Source organism: Myiozetetes cayanensis, unplaced genomic scaffold (genome assembly GCF_022539395.1).
Source record: "Myiozetetes cayanensis isolate MyiCay16 unplaced genomic scaffold, myiCay2020 scf1, whole genome shotgun sequence".
Lineage (NCBI taxonomy): Eukaryota > Metazoa > Chordata > Aves > Passeriformes > Tyrannidae > Myiozetetes > Myiozetetes cayanensis.
In genome coordinates this window covers 76,519,136-76,543,620 of record NW_026086604.1, presented here as the reverse complement: position 1 = coordinate 76,543,620, position 24,485 = coordinate 76,519,136, and the positions used below count along the sequence as shown (strand labels likewise).

The 24,485-nt window shown below is 35.5% G+C and overlaps 1 protein-coding gene across 9 annotated transcripts in view; it reads left to right on the top strand.

The window, feature by feature from the left end:
- The window catches only part of CDH12 (cadherin 12), a 518,528-nt gene that overhangs the window by 385,836 nt on the left and 108,207 nt on the right, over positions 1-24,485 (top strand). For all 9 annotated transcript variants that reach the window (XM_050331367.1, XM_050331339.1, XM_050331330.1 and 6 more), the window contains one exon: positions 11,368-11,662. In XM_050331367.1, the coding sequence (XP_050187324.1) occupies positions 11,368-11,662 (295 nt within the window). The remainder of the gene's footprint in view (positions 1-11,367; positions 11,663-24,485) is intronic.

Here is a 24,485-nt window from a genome sequence, read left to right as displayed (position 1 = left end):
AGAGTTTCATTAACAAACAGGTGTTATTTCATTTGATCTGGTCTAATTTTAAATAGGTGCCAGTGTTCTACATTATCATTAATAAATATGTAGTTTCTATACATACGTCTTTCAGGTATAATTAAAAGGGATGGTCAATAGATTGTATGTTTTCTTAAAGTGCCTTTTTTGCTGTAGAAATTCTGTATTATTCAGTGAGTAAAAATGTTTAAATTGTCTTTTTGAAGAGGTACAGACATGTTTCTCAGACCTTGTTTCTACATTTGGACCAAGTGTCATAAGCTGATGAACTTGAGAACTGTGTTGCAAATCTGTGAAAATTTAAAGGCAGATAGCAAAGGAAAGATGATCTTTGATGCCCAGAAGTTCTCCAGACAATGATTATTTTCTAGTAGACAAGTCTGTTCTTATGTTCAAAAAAGGCATGTGTGTCGTTATCAAACCAAAGGAATATTTTTTAGGAAAATTTCCAAAACCAAGTTCCCTTTGTTAATATGACTTCCTTGATCATAATTAACAGCTACTGCAAATGCAGGTGAATTTCACCATCAATAGCTACAACATTTGTAAGCGAAAGAAGACTTACTTCTGTGAACACTTATAAATGGATAATACCCCTCTCATGTAACAACTAACTCCTGCACCAGTGGAAGGATTTCACAGTCATTTCTGCCTAACAGAAATATTATTATTTGAAGTTCTGGAAAATCAAAGGGCGGGGAACGTGTAGAGAGAGAGATGGTGAATGATTTCCACATAAGAAAAGACTTCTGTTATTTCCATTTTAAGACCTTTAGTTTGGTAAAACTTTTAAAGGTGGAAATAAAATTTCCCTAAGTGTGTGAACTTAAACAAAAGAGAATGTTTGCTCTCAGTCTGCAGGAGAGAACTGTGCTAATGCTCTGCAGGAAAGTATTCTGCTAGCACTTGCAAGGCCCTAATTATTATGGAATAAAATTGGAGACAATGGGAGTTTTGCTATTGAGTTTTTCAATTCCAAGATTTAGGCTTTATGGACACAGTTACACTTCCTAGGAGACTGAAGGGATTTTGCCCCTGTAAATTACTTTCCCCAGGACTTCTCAAAGTACCATATGCAGGAGGATTAGAAACAAATTAACATCTCTGGTTTCACTGAGCAGTCTCTCAGAAAAAGGATAGAATATAAACTCACCCAGACACAGTTCTTATTCCTCACCTCCTGCTTCTTCCCTCTTCCAAGTTCTCTGTAGGAATAACCTTTCTGCCCTCTTGTCTCTCAGATAAAATGACTCTACACTCTTCTCTTCCTCCTCCATCCCCAATAGCAGCAGCAGATGTGGTGGTTCTTTCATCTCTTCAGTATAAAACATTAGTACAGCCTCAGTTATAGAAAACAGAGATCTTACAGAGGCTGAACAATTCTGTTCCAAATTATAAAGCTTTTAAAATTCTTTATGTATTACACTGTATACTCCACTGATTTTTATGAAGATTTTTCTTTATTCATTAAAAACACGAGTAAATCTTGCAAGTTATGGCTATAGCTACCATATAACTTCATGTAAACTCAACACATGTTTTTAAACATTGCATTGGGAAAATCCAGCAGAGACAATTATATTCAGATTTATAATTAAACTGCTCCATTTAAGCAGAAATGATTTAGCCTTGAGCTGTGGAAGATATTTTTCTTTTGCTTGTTAGTACCTAGGCGTGACATTTCTATTAAAAAGAAGGCATACCATTCTTACACAGTGTAGCTTAATGATATGTGAAATATGAATGCATCCATAACTTAGAATATATACAGGATTTCCAGGATTTGATTCAGGTCTGCCTAATGCTATATAAATGCTGGTTGTTTTAAATAATCCAAGCTTGAAGAACAAACTCTATCTGATGCTTTTACTTGTGTCTTAGAAACTTCCTTTTTTCCCATACAAAGGTCTATTAGTTAAAAGAATCCACTGAAAGATAATTTTTTATTATTTTTTCAAAACATGAAAAAACAATTATATCTGGGTTTCAAACTAGAAGAAAATGCAAAATATGCAGCGTGTCAATTATCTGTATTGCTTCATCAAAATGAAGGAAATACATACGACATAACCCTTTCCTACACTACTTCTGGAACCTGAGGAAAATTAACACTTGCTATGTGATAATGCAAAAATATTGTTATGAGGAAATCTTGCAATTGGAACATGATTCATGTGATTATGCTTTTTTGGAATTGATGCATCAGACACAGAAAAAGTCTTTCAGTTTCTTTGCTGTACTTTCTATTCCTATATCTCTTGCACATCAAGCATTATTCATTCATGACTGCTGGATTATTTTGGGGATTTTTGTGTGTGTGTATCACAGATGCATATTTGCCTAGGTTTTTTTGGGCCAGCTTAATACAAAATGGTTAAAAATTCAGAAGATACTATGTTTCACTCATAAAATTCTCTGCCTGTGAAGGCCATAAAATTATCCCTCTAACATATGTGTTAAAATTGATATATTTCACCTCTATGCTATAACTAAGAATTTTTTTCCCTGTTTAGAAGAGAGAAGTGGTCAAATAGTTTGTGATTGTATGCCTTGTCACAGTGATAGACAAGTTGAGGCAAAATCTTTCTACTCTGTCATTCCCTACCTGTTCTAGTGTGTCATTATGAAACAAAAAGAGACACCTTAACTGACAGAGCTTTAGAGCAAGTGTGATTTACAGAACAAGTTTTCTGTATTTAACATAACATTAAATTTAAATACATAAGAAGGGAGGTAATTTGCTATGCAGTGAAGAAAAATATTTGAAATAATGAAAAAAAATTGTATTAAGAGAAAGATCAAACTGAGGATAGCTTCATCAGCACTAACAGAATGTAATAAGCCTTTGCTCTAAACCCATCCAAGATCAAACTGGAGTTGAAGAGCATACTGTTATAAATAAAAAATTAAACAGCAGAAGATAAATTTGCTACTTAAAGTTCCACTCAATGTCAAATTAAGCATAAACTTTTATAATCAGTTTATAATCTTTGATCTCTCCAAATGTAATGGATTTAAACTGATACTCTTTCAGCATATATTTCCAGTGATGTGTTTCCTCAAAAAGGAGGAAACCCTACAGTTCTAATCTTTCTTTTCATGTTCTAACTACAAGAATCTGAAATTTTGATTTATAAAAGAGATCCTGTTGAAAGTACTTGAAAGGTGTGTATTTATCAGTGATATTTTTTTTTTTTAAGAAAATTTCAGCATAGGTAGACTACTAGGTAATGCAACTGGAGTCTGTATAATGATCTTGTGTTCTTTCATATCTCTGTATGTTGTAGAATTGTGACTTCCTAAAGTAGAGTAAACCTAGTTTAGGGAGTCTTAAGCAGGGTGCACTCCTAGGAACTATACTGAGCTTTTGACAGAGAAGCTGCCTCTAAAGATTTTGTGCAGCTGAGTCAAGGACCAAGAGTTAGGCTTGGGATTCACTTTGTGTGTGTTCACATGCACCATTTCTGTGACTGTGGAGGTCAGCTAACTCCTAACCACAGTTTCGTGTGTTAGGGACTGATTAACAGCAGGAGATAACTGACTTCATGGATACTGTGCCCTTAGATGTTTATTATTACATAGCTGGGTATATATTTTTTTCGTACTAGTCATGATCTCTTCCAGCAGCATGGCAGTCGTAAACCAGGCAGCTGTCTTTTTGTCTGTCATTTCAGAAACAGAATGGCATACCCTACACTTTCTTCCCTATGACATATTCATAGGTAATCCTATAGCTATACAAACATATTCCTATTGGCATCAGCAGGACAATTCCTGCAAGAGAAAAAAGGTCATGCAACTGACAGGCTGTAGTTATGGCTTCCATGAGAAATTAAATCTCAAGAAAAAAAACAAGTACATAATGTCTTGACCCATTACTAGGTGAGATGATGAATCAAGCATGTATCCTCTGATGCTAATGGTATTTTCTGTGTAATGCCCAAGTAGTTAACCATGATTTCATGCCTTGTAGCTTAAGACATGTATAGAGTATAATTCTACAGAAAATGGATCACATTCACACACCCTTGAAAGAAAACAGATTTTGTCATGTCACTTCACAAATATAAACAGCTTATTTTAGACTGAAAATATCTAACCTTACCAAAAGCTTAATTTCAGTGACACTTTGCAATATAAAGTTCCTTCTTGTTCTCAGCTTTTTGAACAGTGGTTATCTGATGATATAATTAGACTGTCATTAGAATTTATAAAGTCTTTTCTAATGGGTGTCTAACAAATTTTGCTTTAGATGTAAAATATGTCATGTAAAGACTTCCAAACCCTTTAGTGTCTATTTTTATTATATTTATTTATTATTGTTTATCATATAATTTTATAATATTTATTTATTATATTTAACTATTTTATTTATTATACAGGATAATTCATATTTTCATGCATTGATATTTTATATATGTTGTAGAAGGGATACCACAGAGAATGTAGTACAAAATAATGTATTACTGTCAGTGTGTGGTATCTAGAGAGATTTATATCTGTTTGGTTCTTACAGCGTTTCCTCTTTCAAAATGGAAATATACTTCCTGAAAAGATCACCACCCCTTCATACTTACAATTTTAATTGATAACAGTAATTCCATCTAGCATTTTTGAGATCTTGCACAATTAAATAATAAGTGTGTAAAATTTGATTGTAATGTTATCTTCATTTAGTTTTCATGAAAAAAAAAGTATTGCCTTGAATAGGAATCCAACTATCTCCCACCTAAAGCTGTGACAATTTTTTCCCCAGACTCCTGTTTGGGGCAAATGCTCTTCCCTCATTTCTTTGTTTTGGGTATCAACATTATGCTACCGCTTATCCACTGAACACCTTAGGCACTCCCTCTGTACCACCAGTGAGGCACTAGTACAGAGGGAGTGCCAGTGCTTTCAAAGGTGTAAATCAAATCAACTCTACTGGTGCCAACTGCAATGCATCCATTTGTAACAGGTAATGTCTTCCACAGGCTTCCTCAAAACAGAGGACTGCTTACCATAGATTTCATGTACACAGAAGTGAAAAGAAAGGCCACACCTATGAATGAGGATACATGGCACAACCATTTTCCCATCTGATCCATCAAGGTCTTTAGAGTGTGAGGGCTTCAGATTCAATCCCTTGCTTGGTTCCTGTTACGTACTTCGAAAAATCCTAAACTTATAAAAATTTGATGAGATGGTGAAATAATTTTCTACTGAACTGACATCAGCAGCTGCATGCTCCATTACAGCTCATATTACTTCAGTAGGATGTATAAGATTACACTGGACAAAGAAGAAATTGCAAGTTGATAAATTTCCTCAAATTTTGTCCCCTATTGCTGTCTAATAGGTAATAGTGAAATTTTTTGTTGGAACGTGTGATTATGTTGTTACTTTACTATGGTAACACCTGCCCAGATTCATGGTCCTATCACCTGTTATCATTCTGCAAAAAATTTCTCCCAGATGATGTTCAGCATAACTGTGGACTTAAACTTATCAATATATGTACACAGAGAACATTGTAACATGGAGTTACATGAGATCAGTAAGAATAATTTAATTAAAAAATTACTTCTGATATTCATTTTACATTAAAGTTTAAGAGGACCAGAACACAACGTTTCTATATGTATCAACTCCAATTGAAATGATGATGCAAAAATAATAGTCAGACATATATACAACTTAGAATTTCCATATATAATTACTTGCATAATTATTTTAAAATAGTATTGATATTTTTTTATTATTTCAATAATATTGAAAAAGTAGTATTGGAAAAGTCTGCTCTGACTCAGTATGCTTAGACTGAATCCCCATGACATAAGGAGATAATGTTCTATTTAATTGGATAATTAGTGTTTTAATTTAAAAAACAACTTTATTTGCCAAACAGAATTCATTAGAAAAAGAGTATAAATTATTTTTGTTTAATTCTTCTTGAATAAGATTGTACTCTAATCTAATTTGGACAGAAAGAGATTCTAAAATGCAGAACCATGTTGTCTATTACTGGTTTTGTAAAAATTAGTCAGAAGAATGCCAATTCTTGGAAGTAAATATTTTACTAAACAAAAAAAGAACATAGAAATACGTCCCCAAGAAAATTAGTCATGATGATAAGATATGAACTGTTTACTAATTCAAATACTTATATATACATATATAGACACACACATCCTTTAACTGACATTTTTAATTGTTGTTTGAAATTCTCATAGAACTAAGAAAGTCTGCTCACAGATGGGAGTCTCTCATAAAGACCTGTATAAAGATGGTACAAAGACACCTCTTCCTATTGCAAGTAATTTTCAGCTTTAAAAGGAAACAAAAACCTCTTTTCCAAATGACCTTTAAAAAAAGTAATTCTTTTCTCCTTTTGTTCACCTTTCTTTTACCTCATCATTTTGCAGTGGGACTCAGCTATCTTAAAGGTCTTTTCCAACCTAAATGGTTCTATGATTCTTTGATTTTAGTTGCTCCTTGTTTTCACATACCTATTTTGCAGATTGTCGTTCATCCGACCCATTTTGTAGCAGTATCCAAACTCCTCTCAACACAAGCTTTAGGGCTTTAGTCCTGTCTGACTAATGCATGTTAACTGACTTTTCAGAAGATGCCCTAGGTTATCCAAATTTTTAGGATCAGGAAACATTTGCACTGACTGTGTTGTGAGAAGATTTCCCCTTATTTCAAAATGTCCTCTGAAGGGGAATGTGTCTGTAATGGAGAGGGGAAGAAAGAAAAATTACTTTATTGTAATTTGATTAGCACTGTTGTTTTTCTTTCTCAATTTTCTTAAATTCAAGTCTCTGACACTGCCCCTCCTCTTTTATCTTGGGAAAAAATTCAGGGTTATGTATTTTTAGAGAGAAGGAATAAATACGCTTTTGTAAAAGCAGTACATTAGATTCTAATTATCAATTTTTAAAAGAAACTTCAAAATCTGTGTAGACCATACAGATTTTGTCAATAGAAAATATGTGTAGAATAATTATATTTTAGAAGAGCAACCTTCCAAATAGAAAGTCTGGTAAAGTGGTTAGTATCAAAGGTTTCTAGACTAATTTACACCCTCCTGTCCTGTAGGGGGTATCCCTGTTTCAATACAGACCTTTGCAGTTGAGGTCTGCCAAAATAGCTGTGCTCGTGTCTATGCTTACTATACACACTTTTTTTCCCTTTCCTCAATTCAGGGCATCATTCGGTGTTTGCAGTCTTAGGTAATTGAATAGTTGTTTAGATTTCTCAAATAGTTTTCATTGTGTATCTTACCTAAGAAAGGACAGAGGGAGGAGCTGGTGGCTACAGAATAAATGGAGATAGGGAGAAGTAGATACAGGAAGAGTAAATAATGGAATAAGGTCCCAAAATATATTGCATAAAGAAAATTATGTAAAGGTAACAGATGTAGGATGGATAATTAATTCTGTTGTGTAGGAAAGGAAGAGTTAATATCCTGGAACATTTAGCATTTTTTTTCAGTCTGGATATGCATTACAATATAGCATTTAAATTGATTTACTAGCAACAAACAAAAAATTGGGACACTGATTTTTTTTTTCAGCTTTTGAAATTGGCAGTGGAATAAGACCTAGAATCTGAGTATATCACAGGATGAGTATATCAATTTAGGGATGTCAAACAATCCTTGACATTTAAAACTTTTTCATTCATTCTGTACCTTTTTTTTTCATTGTATGTGGATGGGAAATGCAGAAAAGGAAACATACAACAACTATTCAATGTCTGCATTGGTGTGAAATTAAGATCACAGCAATCCTAATGGATGTCATAGCCCTTATTCTTGCATTCTCTGTAGGGCTATAGTGATTGCTTCATTTTAAGGCTAGACTATCTTGCAATTTGTTAAGTTTCTTTTGATTCTGATTGCTCTACCTGTGTATGTATGAATTTACTCATTTGACTTTCTAAATCATAGTAAATGCATTAATGCAAGCCATTAAAATGTGTAAGAAAAGAGAAGGTGAAAAGTTGAGGATCAGATGTATAGGATACTGAGGAGCAAATCAAAACCTCAGTATACTGAGGAACAAGTACACCTGATCCATGCTCCTGCGATGTTGAATTTACCTAGGAGTATAAAGCAATTCTTGAAGTACATTACTAAATGCATTTCTTGGTCTTTCTTGTGGTTTCATATGTAATATCAAATCATTTGTGCAGATGTATGAATTCTTGAAGTGACACAGAACTTATAAAACTGAGTTAGTGAAGCAGTAAGACCTTAATTTATTGCTAAAATACAATCATAATTCTTGTTAAGAACTGGACATAATTGTCAGAAAAACTGAATGAATCGTTCTTTCCAGATGTGCTAGCAGCAACTTGTTACCAACTTTTCATTCCCTCTGAAGCAAACTAACTTTCAGCTTATTATAGGATGAAGTAGATTGTTAGATCCCATGGACTTGTAAACTGACTCAGTTTGACTTCTGGTATTGGTTATGATTTAAAAAAAAGGTTTTTTGCATAGATTTATTCAATATATTTAAAATATTATCCATACTATTATTCATAATTTATTTTTTAATCAGTCATTTCTTTACCATATGGGTTATTGTTTGCACACTTTAGCAAGAATTATGGAATGATACATCTTTTTCTGCCATCACAGAAAAATATTCATGATTTTCTGCACTAACAAAGTTTGCTGTAAGGAGTTACTAATTTTACATTTGGGGCAGATTTGCCCAAAGATCTGACACTAAACTGTGTTACTTAGGTAGTGAGAATAACAGTATAGTTTTCAGCAAAAGTAGAAACAATTCACTCACACTTCCAAATCTTTGCTGCATTTTTAATATTCAGAATTTATAGGGAAAACATAAAATTAAGAAAATCTGTCTGAACACATTCATTTGTATAACCATGTTGCAGAAAATTCATGTGATTCTGAAATGTAAACAGATAGTGGGGAGGAGAGTAGGTTAGAACTGAGCACTTGTTCTCTTGCCCTGTAGTTTTGTTCAAATAGCATGAGTTCAAGAATCAGAAAGCAAGTACAAACAAGAAGGATAAGTGGGATATAAAACTAAAACTGCTGTTGGATGCAGTGTCAAAAAATCTAGTCTCTCACAAATCTTCTATGTGTCTTTCAGCACAAAAAAATAAAAACCTTTTCTTCCAGTGCTTGTAGCACATAAATCAAAGAGACAATAGAAAGCACTTCTCTAGCCTAAACTGCTTTCTAGAATATTTCAGACATTGAGTGTTAGGATTGTTTTCTAGCGTTGTGTAAGTACAACTAATGCTAGCTCCTTGCTCTTCATCCTTGCATCTGAATCTCAGTTTTCCAAACCTTTTATTGTTGGATAATTTGATTCATTTTAAATTAAATCAATCAACTATTCTCCTACAGTAATTAGACACTTTGTAATGTCGAATTGCCCCACAAATTACATAGCTCAGTGTGGGTTACAAATAACATGCATTTGCCCATTGTTCAGCAATAGTACCTAGGAAGCCTGTATCAAAATTGCCAGATTAGCATGATTTGATGAATAAATAGAATGTGACAGATCCCAGGTAATGCAGAGCAACACAGCTCTGCTCAAATAGGTGGAACAGTTCCTAGGTTATACTAGCTGAGTGATGCTATTGAAGCCCAGTAAACACATCTGTAACTGTAGAATTGCTAATCTTGACAGTTATAAAGCTTTTTATCTCCAACATATTTGGGGGGGAAAAAAAAAAAAGCAAGCTATGTTTAGGCTTGTCTCTGTATTTCACTCTTCCTTTGTCTTGGGAGCATTTGCTTTGCCCGTTTCTTATTACACTTTTTAGCTTTTTCCCCAGCTAGGGAAAGCAACTATAATTGTTTCTAGTATAATTCACAGTCTCAGATAAAACATCCAATGCTGCCTGATTTGTTACTAATTGAACATAAAACCTGTAGCTGGTAATCAGAAAAACACTCAACCATCTCAGCTTTAGTGCCAAATCTTATAACAGGAGATGGGAGTAGGGACTATAATCTTGTCATACTTCCCTCTTTACAAATTCCTGCTTTGAAACCTCTTTCTTTTGCTTCGTGATATTCTTACTTCCAGGAATATGAATCAAGGTAGTCTTCAAAATGAAGCTTAAATAAATTTTATTTTAAAAAAGAGACATAAGTAAAACAACTGTGTGGTTCCTTCTATGAAGTTCTAAACTTCCCTCTATAAAGTTTATTCTTTCAGCTTTTTTATAATCATTTTTATATCTTTATTTCTTTCTATGTATGTCCGTAAGTCTGCATATGATGATGGAAGGAAAATACCAAGCTTTTACTGAGAAGGGTATAATGAAACAGTAGGAAATTTCGAGTTACTTAAATTAAAACGATGAGGAAGACACCGACATTAATTATCTCAGACTGTGTTATCTTTTCATTTGCAAGCAAGGAAATACTTAACACTTCAGAAGCAAAATACTTTACTTTGGATTGGAGAGATAATTTAAAATTGCATGTGGGGGGCAGCTAGATGAAAGATCAGAATCTAGTATATTCACTGAGCAAGAATGATGGGATGAAAAAGTAGACAAAGAAGAAACTATGTTTGTGTTTGTTCTGTGCCACAAACCATGACCTCTTCCACAGTCACAAGGACCTATTTTCAATTTCAAGTGAATAGCTATAAATGTTAATAATTGCCTTTACCTCTTTCTCTGTAGCTTAGCTTCTTGCCCCATTACCAAAACCATTTAGTTTCCCCGTAATTCATTTTCTACATAATCTCCTTTCATGTCCCGTAGTTCCTCTCTTGTGTTTCACCTTGGGCAGTACATCATATAAATAAAGTCTATATCCATAATCGCTTTACAGTTCTGCTTAAGGGAATTCACTCTTGAAAACTCCTTTCCAACCAGTGTCCATTATAGTAGTTCTTTTTAGTCCTCATTAGATGGGACAAACAGGCGTATATTTTAAAAAGTACTTTAGCATCAATAATGTAACCTTGAGTATCTATTCAAAGCTTTTAGATGTATTTAAAGGATGAACATGAGGCACATAAAGGCATCTGAGAAAGAAGTTCATCATACTGTGTTTGGATTCTAAAAATTCCTGCATTGAAAGTAATGTTTAAGGCCACATTATTGTAGTATAGACACTGATCAAAGGGACAAAAATGTCTAAGCAGCTGTATTCAAATATGAGTTTTTTTCAAATTAGAAATAGAGATTTATCATACTAATAGCCAGAAAAATGTGCATCTTGGTATTTAAGGTAGAAATGGATGAATTAAGACAGAAAAGAATGAGTTCTGTATTTTTGCAATGAGTAACAAACTCCTAGGAAAAGTCATTAATGTTATTTCCCTTCCTTTCATTTTTCCTTTTGTTCTCAAGCTTCATTCTGACTTGGACAAGGGAGTCGGCACTGTTAAATATACCCTTTCAGGAGATGGTGCTGGCACGGTTTTTACTATTGATGAGACCACAGGAGACATTCATGCCATAAGGAGCCTAGATCGAGAAGAAAAACCTTTCTACACACTCCGAGCTCAGGCTGTGGATGTTGACACCAAGAAACCACTAGAGCCTGAATCAGAGTTCATCATCAAAGTGCAGGACATTAATGATAATGAGCCAAGGTTTCTGGATGGGCCTTATGTTGCCAGTGTCCCAGAAATGTCTCCAGTGGGTGAGTAAGAAGCTTTAACACTTGATAACTAATTGCCTATTACTTAATTGTCTCAATGTACGTTTCCTGCTGAGGAAAGAAAGATAAGGATGAAATAAAAATATACCTTCTAAAACTTATTATTAGGGATGTTTCTAATGCTCTGTGCTTAGAAATATGCAGATTACAGTTTTCTTTTAGCTTTGTTTGCCGATTTACAAATTTACTCTCCTCCAAAATGAGTACCAATGACTTTAAGTCTTGAGGACAGGAGAATAGAAAGAGATAGTCAAGGAAGGTATGCTGAAGTCCAGGGATTCTCCATACCCCCAAATCTTTTATGTCACATATTGAGGTGCATTCCCCCCTCTTCCTTGACTAAATTAACTGTTTGCTGTACAGAATTAGATTAATTTTTGTCATTTAACTTTCTTTTCTTTGTGGCTGTTAAACTCCTACAGCACTTGCATGATCTCTTAATTATGCATTAGGGACAATTCTTTATTTAAGTCCTGCTATACTGTGCATGCTGAAAGTAATGATTGTCCTCACCTCGTTCACAATGCAAGAATGGGAGTCTGCAAGACCGACTCAAGATGACAAGAACCTAATGTCCAAGAAAATCATTAGTACATCAGATTCTTAAGCTAAAAAAAAAAAAGATCATCTGGGAACATGGTAAGTTTTCAAAAACCTAGTATACAGAGGACAGAATCATTTTCTGTCTAAAGAAAGGTGGACTGTAGTAAGGATACTGAAGCACTGGAATAGGTTTTGCTTGAAGAATTTTTACAATGTGATAGATATTTGCCAGGAATGACATAAAGAGCATCAATCCTGCTTTGAAGCAGGAGAATAGAATTAATGGGCCCTTCGAGTCTCTGCCTGATGGCTGATTCTGCAGTGGTCCTGAGCAGCATATTTGCTACATAAGCACACTGCTTGTGTCCTGCTGCCAGATGGCATTTTGGGTTTCCCTGCAGATACCAGAAATTAATTTGTTCTGCCTTGGGAGTCCTTTAACTTCCCAGTGTTAGTTCCAGCCTATTGCCATTTTCTCTCCTAAACTGTCGTTTCCAAGTACTTCACAAGCCAGTACTAGTCATTTAATACTCCCTGTAGTTGCTCACAGTTTTGGAAGTTTTCTGAGTCTGAAATGGCAGAGGGATACTGTTCCCCTTCAACTCTGCAGCTCAAGCGTTGATCTTTTTTAAGTGAATCTGAGAGGCAACTGGTTGTCTACACAAGTTGCTATACAGAATTAAAGAGGTAGATTTTTAAAATTTGTGATAAGGTTTGGTATACTGTGATAAAGTGAAATGTGAGTAGACGTGTAGGGATGATCATGTTAGTCTTATACAACTGTAGAGACTAGTTCACTAGTTTGTCTATAAATTCCCTATATTGTTTACCCTATAGAGATGCATAATGATATTACTTACAGTTGTATTATTCATAGATGAAAAATATTTGTTATATTTTGGTGTATGTCAGAATAAAATTTTCTCGTCAGTGAGTGTATGGTTGGTTGTTAAATTGTTTTTAAAACTTGATCAGAGAGATCTGAACAAAATAAAAATGAATGATGCTGTTTATACAGTGAAACGCAGTGCATGCATTCATTCTTACACTCTGATGCTCTCCCTCCATCTTCCTTTCTTATTTTCTTAAATACATGTGTGCAGTAGAAGATTAAATGCTAACAGGACTTTTATTTCATGGGAAACACTCTTTAAGGTTTGCCGCACATCGTGACTTTAACATGGATGGGGAGTTGCATGACTAAATGGGATACAACTGAGCATGCTGTGTCACACATACAATGTTTTAAAACAAATGTTTTCCAATTTACTCTCCTTTGGAAAAACAGCAGTAGATGCCATGGCAAAAGTGGATCTTCTTGATCTTCACTTTATTCAGTAACATTCACTATATCTAGAAGATTTATTCATAACAGATGTTATTTTCCTCTATAAAAACAATTAAAAGATGGATGAAAATTGTTCAGAAAATGGAAGGCAAGGAAAGAGTGCCCTAAATGGAAGCCTAAACTTCAATTAGTGGTTACTAAAGCAGATAAATTTTTTTTCTGTTAGATTGTCTTGCAGCAAAAATATCCAGAAGTGCCTTCTGTTGCTTGTAATGTGCCAGGAGATTGTGCCTTCTCCAGTGTAGGTCTTTCCACTCTCTTGTTCTCTCTTATTGATGCTTTCTTATGCAAGCACAGATTTCTCAGAGGATCTAAAACTACTGCTCTCTATCATCAGTACTGTTCAGTTTCACCTATAGAGATGCTTAAACCTACCAGTGCCTGAGGCTGACATTGAAAATCTCTTTGATTTTTCAGCTGGTACAGCATATGGTCGTCTTGGCTTAAGCAAAAACCCTGATAAACCCTTCCTCTCATCATTTTTTTTTCCCCATTTTTGTTTTCTAGTTGCCACTTTTTAATTACCAAATGTCCTTAACTTCACTGACTGCAGTTTCACAGCATTATTGATTATGAACTGCACTCATGCATACTGTTTTCATTGTGGGAAATGCACTGCAACATGACTTCTTTCACCCTTACTAGTCACTTATATGAGCCTGATAAGCTTTTGTGACTAGTGACTTGCTGTCTTTTATTGTTATATGACATTTGAATGTAAAGTTTTTCTCACTTTGAGACTTTATCCCAAGGTTATTGATAATAAGGAGCAAAATACGGATGCCAGAGATTATGTTGAAAGGAGAACAGGGGGGTTGAGAAGTAGCTAATAAAATCCTACATCCAATGTAAATGCACAATATATATTCCACTTGAACAATGAAATAAAGTGAATTGTATAAATCATCCTTGAGGTACAATAGTCTGCAGCCATAAGAGAGGACTGTATGGGACTGGGGAGTCTTGGGAAAAAAATTGTCTTTCAGAACCTTTACACACCTTAGAAATTTTCATGGTTGCATGGTTCTCAGTTCTGTGATGTCTCTGGACTTCATTATAATTGCTGTTTCTGAGTCTGCGATGGCCAGAATAATGGCATAGCATAGTTACAGAGTTATAATAAAATTGTGCATCAACTTTATCCTGGGCCTTGGTAATGTTTTACTGGAAAATGTGCAAAAAAATGAAAATTTGTAGCATCCTCAAGATCTGGTTTTCTTCACATAGATATTATTTAGACATATCTGTCATGTCCAAGTTTTTCATGGAAGATTTTCTTAGAACTTGTGTTACTTTTCACACATGTTGCAGGTGAAAATTTACTTTTTCCCTTCAAATTTACATTGAGGACAGATTGAAGTTTCTTCTACAGTTTCTGTACTCTAGGCTTTGTTTGTTTTTCCTTTTTATCAATAGTACTCCTTAAAAAAGATAGTGGTAATGTATATCTTTTAGGTTGTTTTCTGAAGAGATAATTTTAGGATTGCTATTTTTACTTAGCAGAGCATTCCTTACTGGGAGCCAAATTGCTTCATATGCTCTCAAGAAAAAATGCTAAAACAGTGGTTACTCACTACGAGCTGGGATGAAAACCTATTTTATACCAAAGCTTGAATGGCCAGCTAGCCTTGTTCCTTCCATACATGCACTGTAATCTGCTCTTATATTATGGAGAGAAAAATCAATCCCAGACACAAACAAAAAAGATCTTCTCTTGAAAAGCCCTTTGGTTACGTAATGCTGTAACATGAAGACTGCTGTACTCATCTATGACTTCTGTTTTTTCTGATCCTTTCAAAGTGGCCACAGTTTTCGTGTTGTGGAAGGTTATCTTTACCTCCAAAGTTGACAGTGAATTGCTCACATAATAAATGGGGTGCAGAATACCTTATGGTGAAGAATTTATTTTGGAAAGGACAGTGATGTGATATTCTCTGCAGAAAAGCTCAGCAGATGGAGTCAGATTACAACACAGAACTAATATTTTAAGAACAGAGATTGCTATGCTGTCATCTTATGCCCAGTAAGAGACTTATACAAGCTTAAGAGCTGGACTCCTAATGTGTGTGTGTGGGGGGTTCTGATATTGCATTGGTTTTATCAATATCTTTATTTTAAAATATTTTCTTGATTTAATATAAATTTCAAAATGTAGAACAAATCAGAAATGGAGATTTATCTATGACAATTGAAACTGGGGCACTAATATTCCCATTTATAAGTTAGTATTAGCAAAATATGTTGTCCTTAAGTGTAGTTTAATCAACTGTGTTGTTACTTCGGGCAGCTGTGCCAGCTTCTGTTGCAATACAGTTGACGTAAGCATGCAAATATATGATGAGTTTAAACCAAGGTTATCCCCTTATTAAAGCTATCAGTACAGATGATTGAGAATGGGGGCATAGCAGCATTAAGCACATATTCAAGGAAAGATATTATTATACATTTTTATGTTTTTATACGTAAAAATGTGCACAGGAATTAATTTGCATTTCTAACACATTTATTTCACTGAATATGCTGATTTTAACAGCAAATTTATAACTTTTACTGTCACGGTGTCCTAATTGTTTTCTAAGGTCTTTCCATTATTTCTCTATGCTTATACATAGATAAGCTATGGGTTATGGGTGTAGTAAACCCATCAATTCCATAATATATACATGCCATATGTTCTTTCCTAAGCAATTTCATTTCATACTTTTCCACTAGATTAACTCCTTGTTGATTAGAGGGGACTCTACAAACTACAGGTCACCATGGCAGACTAAAATGGTTAATAATAAGAGAAAGCAGGAATCAAGTTATTTTTACTGTGTTCCTCCATGGTGTAAGGCAGCTATCTGAAGAGTGTTATGGATTTACTTTCCATGGTACTGTCAATTGAAAGTAGTCTCTATAAATTTTCTGGCAGTTTTCCTTCCGAATTGAATAGTTAATTGAATTTTATTTAAACATTGGCTTGTATTTGAATATTGAAAAGGAATGTGTATATATATATATACATACATACATATATATATGTATATATATACACACATGTGGATGTATATACATCCACAAACAGAACATATATTTAATATATCCATCTATGTAGTTTCATGTGCAAGAATTACAATACAGAGAGAACTAACCCGAGGAACTAGTGGGTAGTAACCTCCACTCTGGTTTGGCTTAGCTTGGTATCATGTCCCTGAGTTTAGCCTGAAGCTTACAGTGAGCAGAGGCTGGGGAAGGTAGGACTATAAGGCATTGGAGGAATTACTGAGTGATCCTTCCTTTGATATAGATTCCTAGCTTCCGGCAATATATTTTTAAGGATTTCCAAGAGTGTATTTGAGGCTGTTGCAGAAGATATTACTTTGGGAATCCATTGAGACCAAAGATATTTTTGAATGGCATTACACACAATCATTGACAGATAATGGACAGTATAACCTGTCAGAAGTCCCTCCATCTCCACCCTGGTCTTCATGCTTGTTTCTGGTGTTATCAAGTCTTTAGATATCATGATAGGAATTGGATGTCATATCCAAGATAAAAAAATCTTGACTATGTTTTTTTAATCCACCTTCTCTTGTCTAATTATTCCCACTGATCATTTTCCTTTTTTGTCTGATGTTGATCACTGAGATGAAAACTTTGGAGGATTTTCCACAGTGATCTCAGGATCAAGACTTAACAGGCTACTGAGCTACAACCCACCTCTGTGAAAGTACTGATAAATTTTGTTGGTTTTTTTCCTCCTTGTTTTTCTCAGTGTGAAGTTCGATATTCTCAGATACATACTACGTTAAGATTCCCCTGTAAGACTTTGCAGACAAGCTTTCATTTTGTCCAGCTGTCACCTGTTCATATATTCTGTTTTACTGGCAACCTATGAATTCAGATCCAAGTGAGATGCCAGTGGCAATCCCTCTGTCACATAAAGTTTGGCAATTTATTCCTCCTGTTTGTGTCCTTTTTTTAATTGAATATTATTTTAGGAAAGGCTCCTGTGTCTTAATCTTTCTTTTCTCTTTTTAAAGTGTCTTTGCTTAGGAACCTTGCTGAAAGCTTTTTTGAAATTTAGATACTGTTAATCTATACAAGTAATCTAGAGCTATATACTCATTGATGAACCCAATAATAAGTTTCGTGAAGAGCAGCTATATGAAGAGCTGCAAAACCATACTGAATCCTACCTTATAGGGTCATATTCACATGTCCTTTAATTCAGTACTTTGTTGCAGTGTACAGATTTGTCCATCGCCTGGGTCAGACCTGGTGGCTTGGGTCAGTCAGGCCATTTTTTAGAAAAATTCATGTCCCATCACTACCTTTCTGTACTCCATCCAGGGGCTATGACAGATGGCAGTTTACCCATGACAACTGGTATTTCACTGATTTCTTACTAACAACTGCTTTTTTAATTACAGCTCTTGTCTTTTTGATTTTTTTTTTAAATTATGAAATGAAACATCTACTTCACTGATCATCAGACTAAGTTTTTTTAGCCACTGTGTAAGAAAGGTGAGTTTTAAGGAAGGAGAAGAAGGAAAGGCAGGTTAGGGCTCCTTAGCCTTTTCTCAGAAAGTATTTTTGCCCTTATATGGGACATTGCACAAAATGTGAAACAAAACAAAAATTAGGAAAAACCCAACACTGAGATTTCAAGAGAGTATCACAGATAAACAATAAAAACTTTTGAAAGAAAAATGTTTCTTGACACTATGATAGATCATTAGGCAACCTAAACAGCTTCACTGTGTGAAAAAAAAAGAAAAAAAGAAAAAAAATGTTTAGATAAAAGTCAGGGGAATCAAGACTTGCTTGGTTAAAGGATTGTGATTATTGTCATACTGTGATTTTCTTTTCGTACACACTGGGTTGGATGATGTCAGTAGAACAAAGAAATTTGACAAATGCTATTGGGTGGGAGAACCTATGTAAAATGAAAGCTATGGCAAACAGGAATATACAAACATATACACAACAAAATGTCTGAGCAGTTTGGGCTGTTAAAAAATGGCAACACTGGATAACTGGTTTCTGATAGCTATTTTTACAGTACCAAAATGTCAGTATTGGCATTGAACTCATGTAAAACGTTTGAGTCTTACTTCACGTATATTCAAGCCTCCAAGTGGATAATTTCTACCATGACTTCAGCAAGGTTTTTGACACTGTCTATCACAACATCTTCATGAGCAAACTTAGGAGACACAGATTAGATGAGCAGACAGTGAGGTAGATTGAGAACTGGATGAATGGCAGATCCCAGAGTGTTGTAATCATGGCACAAGGTCTAATTGGTCTGTCACTAGTGATGTCCCCCAAGATTCAACACTGTGCCCAGTTTGTTTATTTATTCATCAATACTTGGATAAAGGGTCAGATGCCTCATCAGCATGTTCACTGATGACACAAAACTGGGAGGAGTGGCTGATACCCCAGAGCGCTGTGCTGTCCTTCAGAAGGACCTTGACAGGTCAGAGACACTGACAGTGGAACTTTCTGAAATTCAGCAGAGTCTTGCACCTGGGGAAGAACAACCTCAGGCATCAGAGCAAGCTGGGGGCTGACCTGCTGGAAATCAGCTCTGTGGAGGAGGACAACTAGCTGTTCATGAGCCAGCAGTGTGTCTTTGTGGCCAAGAAGGCCACTGGTATCTTGGAGTGCATTAGGAAAAGCATCACCTGCAGGTTGAGGCAGATGATCCTGCCCCTCTACTCATCTCTTGTGAGGCCTCATCTGGAGTGCTGTGTCCAGTTCTGGGTTCCTCAGTATAAGAGAGACATGGAGCTCCTGGAGTGGGTCTAGCAGAGGGCTACAGAGATGATTAAGGGGATGAAGCATCTCTCTTACATGAAAAGGCTGAGGGAGCTGGACCTGTTCAGCTTTGAGAAAGGACCTTATTTATGTATGTAAGTGTCTGAAGGGAGGGTGTTAAGAGGATGAAGCCAGACTCCTCTCTGTGATGCCAAGCAGTAGAGAGGCAGCAGAAACCAAAACCAGAAACCAATCCACTGGAAGTTCCACCTGAATATGAGGAAGAACTTCTCTACTGTGGAGGTGACCATGAACTGGAAGAGATTGCCCAGAGAGGTGGTAGAGTCTCCCTCATTGGAAATATTCAGGGACCATTTGGATGCAATCCTGTGCAATGTGCTATAGCAGGACCCTGCAGGGAGGGTGGACCAGACTGTGGTCTCTTCCAATCTTAGCCATTCTATGATTCTGTGTGTGTGATTGTGTGGACAAAGTTAAAAACTCATGTCACATCAGTTAAAATCATTATGTTTCTATCCATAAGCTGACTTTACTCTGGATGAGTAGCATAAATCAAATAATATATTTCATCACACACATCTTTTGGTGCAAACTCCTCTGTTAGGTTATCTAGCAATGCTTTCTTTATTTAAATTAAGCTGTTGGGTTTTCTCTAAATGTGTATGTTGGTAATTGTAATGGTGTTGAGTATTAGTTCTTTCAGTATATAAGGAGGAGTCTTACTATTTGCATAATCATCTTTAGGTTCAATATATCCCACATTAGAGTTGTTGAGATAATATGTTAATTTTTTTTTGTTAATTATACTGTTCCTCAGGGAAAGGTATTGGCATGTTTAAGTGTAGTAGTGAAAGATGTAGAAATTGTTTTATATGGGCACATAATATCTGTAAACATAAAACAGGTCCTATTGATAGTTAAGAGCCACAGATCAGCTGTAAATGATAAAAATTAACAAGAAGTTGCTTTTTTCTTATGACAAAATGACTCTGAACATTAATATATTTTCAGTAAGAGCTGTTCTTTTGGCCACAAAGTGGTTTTAAACATATTTTGAAAGTATTGTGTTCTCAGCCACTGAGCGACTGTAAACATAAAATGTGTTTTATAAAAGCTGCTTTTCAAGCTACTGCCTGCATGTCTATGAACATAATTTTTCTTTAAAGTTGCTTTCCAGCAACTGAGCTATTTTTTCATATAAGCTCAGTTCTATTTGTGATTTTTCAGAGAAGAAACAAGTACAGAGTTTCAATGGCACAAGGCAGCTCTTCATTCATGACAAGTAATCATGTTCTACCTATCTTCTCATAAAAAAACTGCAGGTAATGTTAACAAGGCAAAATTTAAATGGCTTTTAATGGATATTTTGCATGGAAAGTGAATGCGTGTCTAGTGTTCTCCCCCATTTTGTGTATAACTCTGCAGTAAACCAAAATAATAAAAGCACAGACATGACTGATATTTTGCACTAAGATAACTGGTTTAAGAAATCAGTCAGTGACGGATCGTGTAAATCAATCAAGTCATCATCAGCCCTAGAGGAGGGCGAAACAGAAGGCAAAATAGTCTCAAGATTGCTAAGCAAATGGGAGTCACTAAACCAAATATGATTAAGGGCTTTAATTCTGTGTGCAGAAATAACTCCATGTGGCAAATTAGATGTAATCCTAGAAAGGCCTGGAGTGATAAGAAAAGTGTTCATGAGAATCTGGCTTAACAAGAGCTAAGAGAAAAAAATCACTGATCATAAATATGCTGTTAAGGACAAATTATTCTCTATTTAGAGAATCCCATAAGGCTTAAAGTCTACTGTAGAGACATTGCAGATAAAAATAATACCTTAGGAAAAGAAAATCTAAATAAAACAGAGGTCTAAAAAAATCTGCAGAATGAGGAACAGCATATACTAGAGTACCTTTAAATGGAATGTCAGCCAATTAGTCAGTGTATCTGTCTTCAACCTTGGATTTAATGAGTCCTAGGTACTTAATGTTTCCCTTATTTATAGTAAAGAACACCATGGATGGGCAATCCAGTCCAATATCTGTTCTGCACACTGTAGTTTTTTCCTAATTAAGGAACCATTATAGACCTTGTGCACACATGAGTTTGACATTCCTCCAACCTTTGCTCAACAAGAATCCTGATAGAGCTGATTGAAACCTTTCCACAAGAGACATTTTTGCTAAGTTTCTGTAGAACTGAAAGGTGCAAACATGTAATTCTCTCAAAACTTATGAAAAACCAGATGGGTGACTAGTGAGTCATCCCACAGGTTAGCTGATGACTGGAAAATTAAACAGGTGGCTCCCATATTAGAAGAGAAGCATTCTTTTTGTCACCCTGACGGGCTAAGCACTAGTTGGCTTTGAACACGTAGGCTAGGCAATCTTCTCTGAACCTGGGAACCTGGTGGGTTTGCCTGTGCCCTGATTTCTCTTCCATGAAGTTGATGACAAGGCTGGTTGTCAGGTTCCCAGACAATCTAGTCAGTCTGCAAGCTAAACAGGTCATAACTAAGTAGGAAGAAGACCAACGGAAATGAAATAAGCTGTTCTCTTTGCTAAAAACTTGGCAGTACCAGTATTGTTTTCTGGAGAGTGAAATACTTTTTTTCTGGAACGATGCAGAATGAAGTGAAAGTCCAAAACTGCCTAAAATATCGCAGTAAAGTAAAATTCCACTTTCTAGACATCCTTACTTGCCAGTTATGTCTGAGCACCTTTTTAACAGAAGCCAGCAGTAAATGTGAAATCACTGAGGAGGATTAGAGAGGCAAAGACTGGAAATTGAGGAGGAGTCTTCAGGCAGGTGTGAAAGCAAAGAATGACAGTAGAGGAAGAGGAAAAGCTTTACAGACTGATCAATTTTCATTACAAGATCTACTGGAGAGAAATTAACACTTTTAATGCTGCCTTGGACTTGATTCAAATCGACACTGCTAAAGATACTGCTGTCATTTATGTTAAAAAACCTCAGGACCGTCCTTCTATTTTCATAAGAAGGTTAAAGGATATTAGTGAATAAACACTCAAGGTATGAGTACTCCTATGGAGCAGTCTTGAAGAGACAAGGAAACAGCCAGTAATAGGTTCTTGAGGGAATAAGGACACAGAGAGTAGTAGGTAAGGGGACCTCTGACCTAGGATTTCCTGACACACCATTCTGCACCAGGATTGACAGAAAATGTTGCTACTGGTACTCTCAGAGGTGTAATTTCAACTAAACATTCATATCTTTTTATGCATTGTTAACAATGGATGATTTTCACTAGAAGCTTTGTTGACTGCTTGTCTTGCCACTGAGGTTGGCATGAGGTTTTGGGCATAGTGATTCTAATTGGCAACATCACCTTAGAAGCCTATCTAGCTTCCTGTTTCTGTGAATGTCCAGAAGTAGAGGCTAGCAGAAAGTTAAACACACATTTAGGGAGGTTACAATGTCACAGTCTATTTGGGACTAGCTTTTATCCAAGCACAATTTACTTATTACTTTCCTAACTCCTAAAATGGATAGTTGTTCGGGTTCACATGCATGTCAGATATTTCTCTAATGCCCATTTTGTTAGGTTTAGTGACTGTACATTCTCTAAACTGATCACATCATTCTATAAAATGTTTCCTTTTTCTATTTTTAACATTTTTGACTTTCAGTCTGGAAGATAAAAGGTATGTAGGAACAGATAATTTAGTTTTGGTATAGTCCTACCTACTGTATACATCTTTATCCTGACACATGTTTTTGTCTCCTTTCTAAATTAAACAGATTAAATATTTAAATTTCTATGTAGAAAACTTTTCATGTCTCCATCACTTTCACTGCTTCCCTCTGAGCCTGTTACTTTTGTTGTCCTTTTAGCAATAGGGCAACAGTAATCAATATTTTCAACAGCCTTGAGAGAATTCAGATGAAAAAAGGTGCCTGAAGGGCAGGTTTAAGTGCTCAAGCCTACAATTTATGGTCTTACAAGAGATGATACAGACACAGATGCTCAAATTATCAGCCCTACTTACTACTTTTCTGGTTCAGTAACTCCAAATTCATCTACTTTTTTTGCTGCTTTCAGTCTATATCACCTCATTCCTGAATGCAAACCAAACCCTTGCAGACAGCTTTCAACATATGCTTGCTAGTCCTGGGATTCTTTCATGATTCTTCTGTGATTTTGAATGAATCCTTTTGTTCACGTTTTAAGTCCTAAACCAATAACAATCACTGAGCATAATCCACTGAGACAAGTGCCTTGCTGTTCAAAGAATGGATGGTCCTGTGTGCCTTCAAAAGATCATCCAGCTGCTAGTTTAGCAGGAGGGAAAAAAAAAATCTTACCCTGGTTGAATAGAAAAAATAGCTTTACTATGATATATTAAAGCACTGATTTTGATAGTTTTATTTGCAATACTGGTGAGGGAATAATGAGGGAAACTATTAACATTTGTGGAGGGAGAGGCAGTGACTGAACATAAGTAAACAACTGCTTTTATTTCACACAACCCAGATTCAAACACTGGTGTACCAAGAATTGTTGCAAGATAAAATGTTGGATTATCAGTTCCTACATCAGCTTTTCTTTGTAACGAATAAGCAAAAGCAAATTATAGCCTTTCCTTCTGAAGAAAATCTTACATAAATGACCTGAAAGGCACCAAGGTGTCAGACTGCCTGCCTGAATCAAAAGATCGCAGCAAGGCATCTGCTCCTTAAATTCCAAAATCCATATGAAGCTAGTAATTGAACTGGCAAGTTGTAAAGAAGGAATCCTCTCTTTGGGCCACTGCACAGCAATAAGAGATCTCTGAACGGCTGATTTAAAGGAAAGATAAGGGATAAGAACTGCACCAGCACATCCTACTGATTTACTGTAGAGCTGAAGTTGTGGCAGTTCAGTAATACCTATACTGCAATCTGGATGTTTTATATTTTAGCCACTTTTATCGATTTACTTTGGTTAGCACAAGGGGACAGTAACAGTGATGACAGGACAGGTTTTATGGCAGCATAGTACATGAGACTTTGGGACACTAACTCATCAACTACCTTGCGGGAATGCCCTAATGGTTCATTTCCAGTGCTGCTGTTCAGACTGCTTATATTAAAGAATACATGAGCTGCACTTCTCATACTGCAAATGTGTTTTATGAT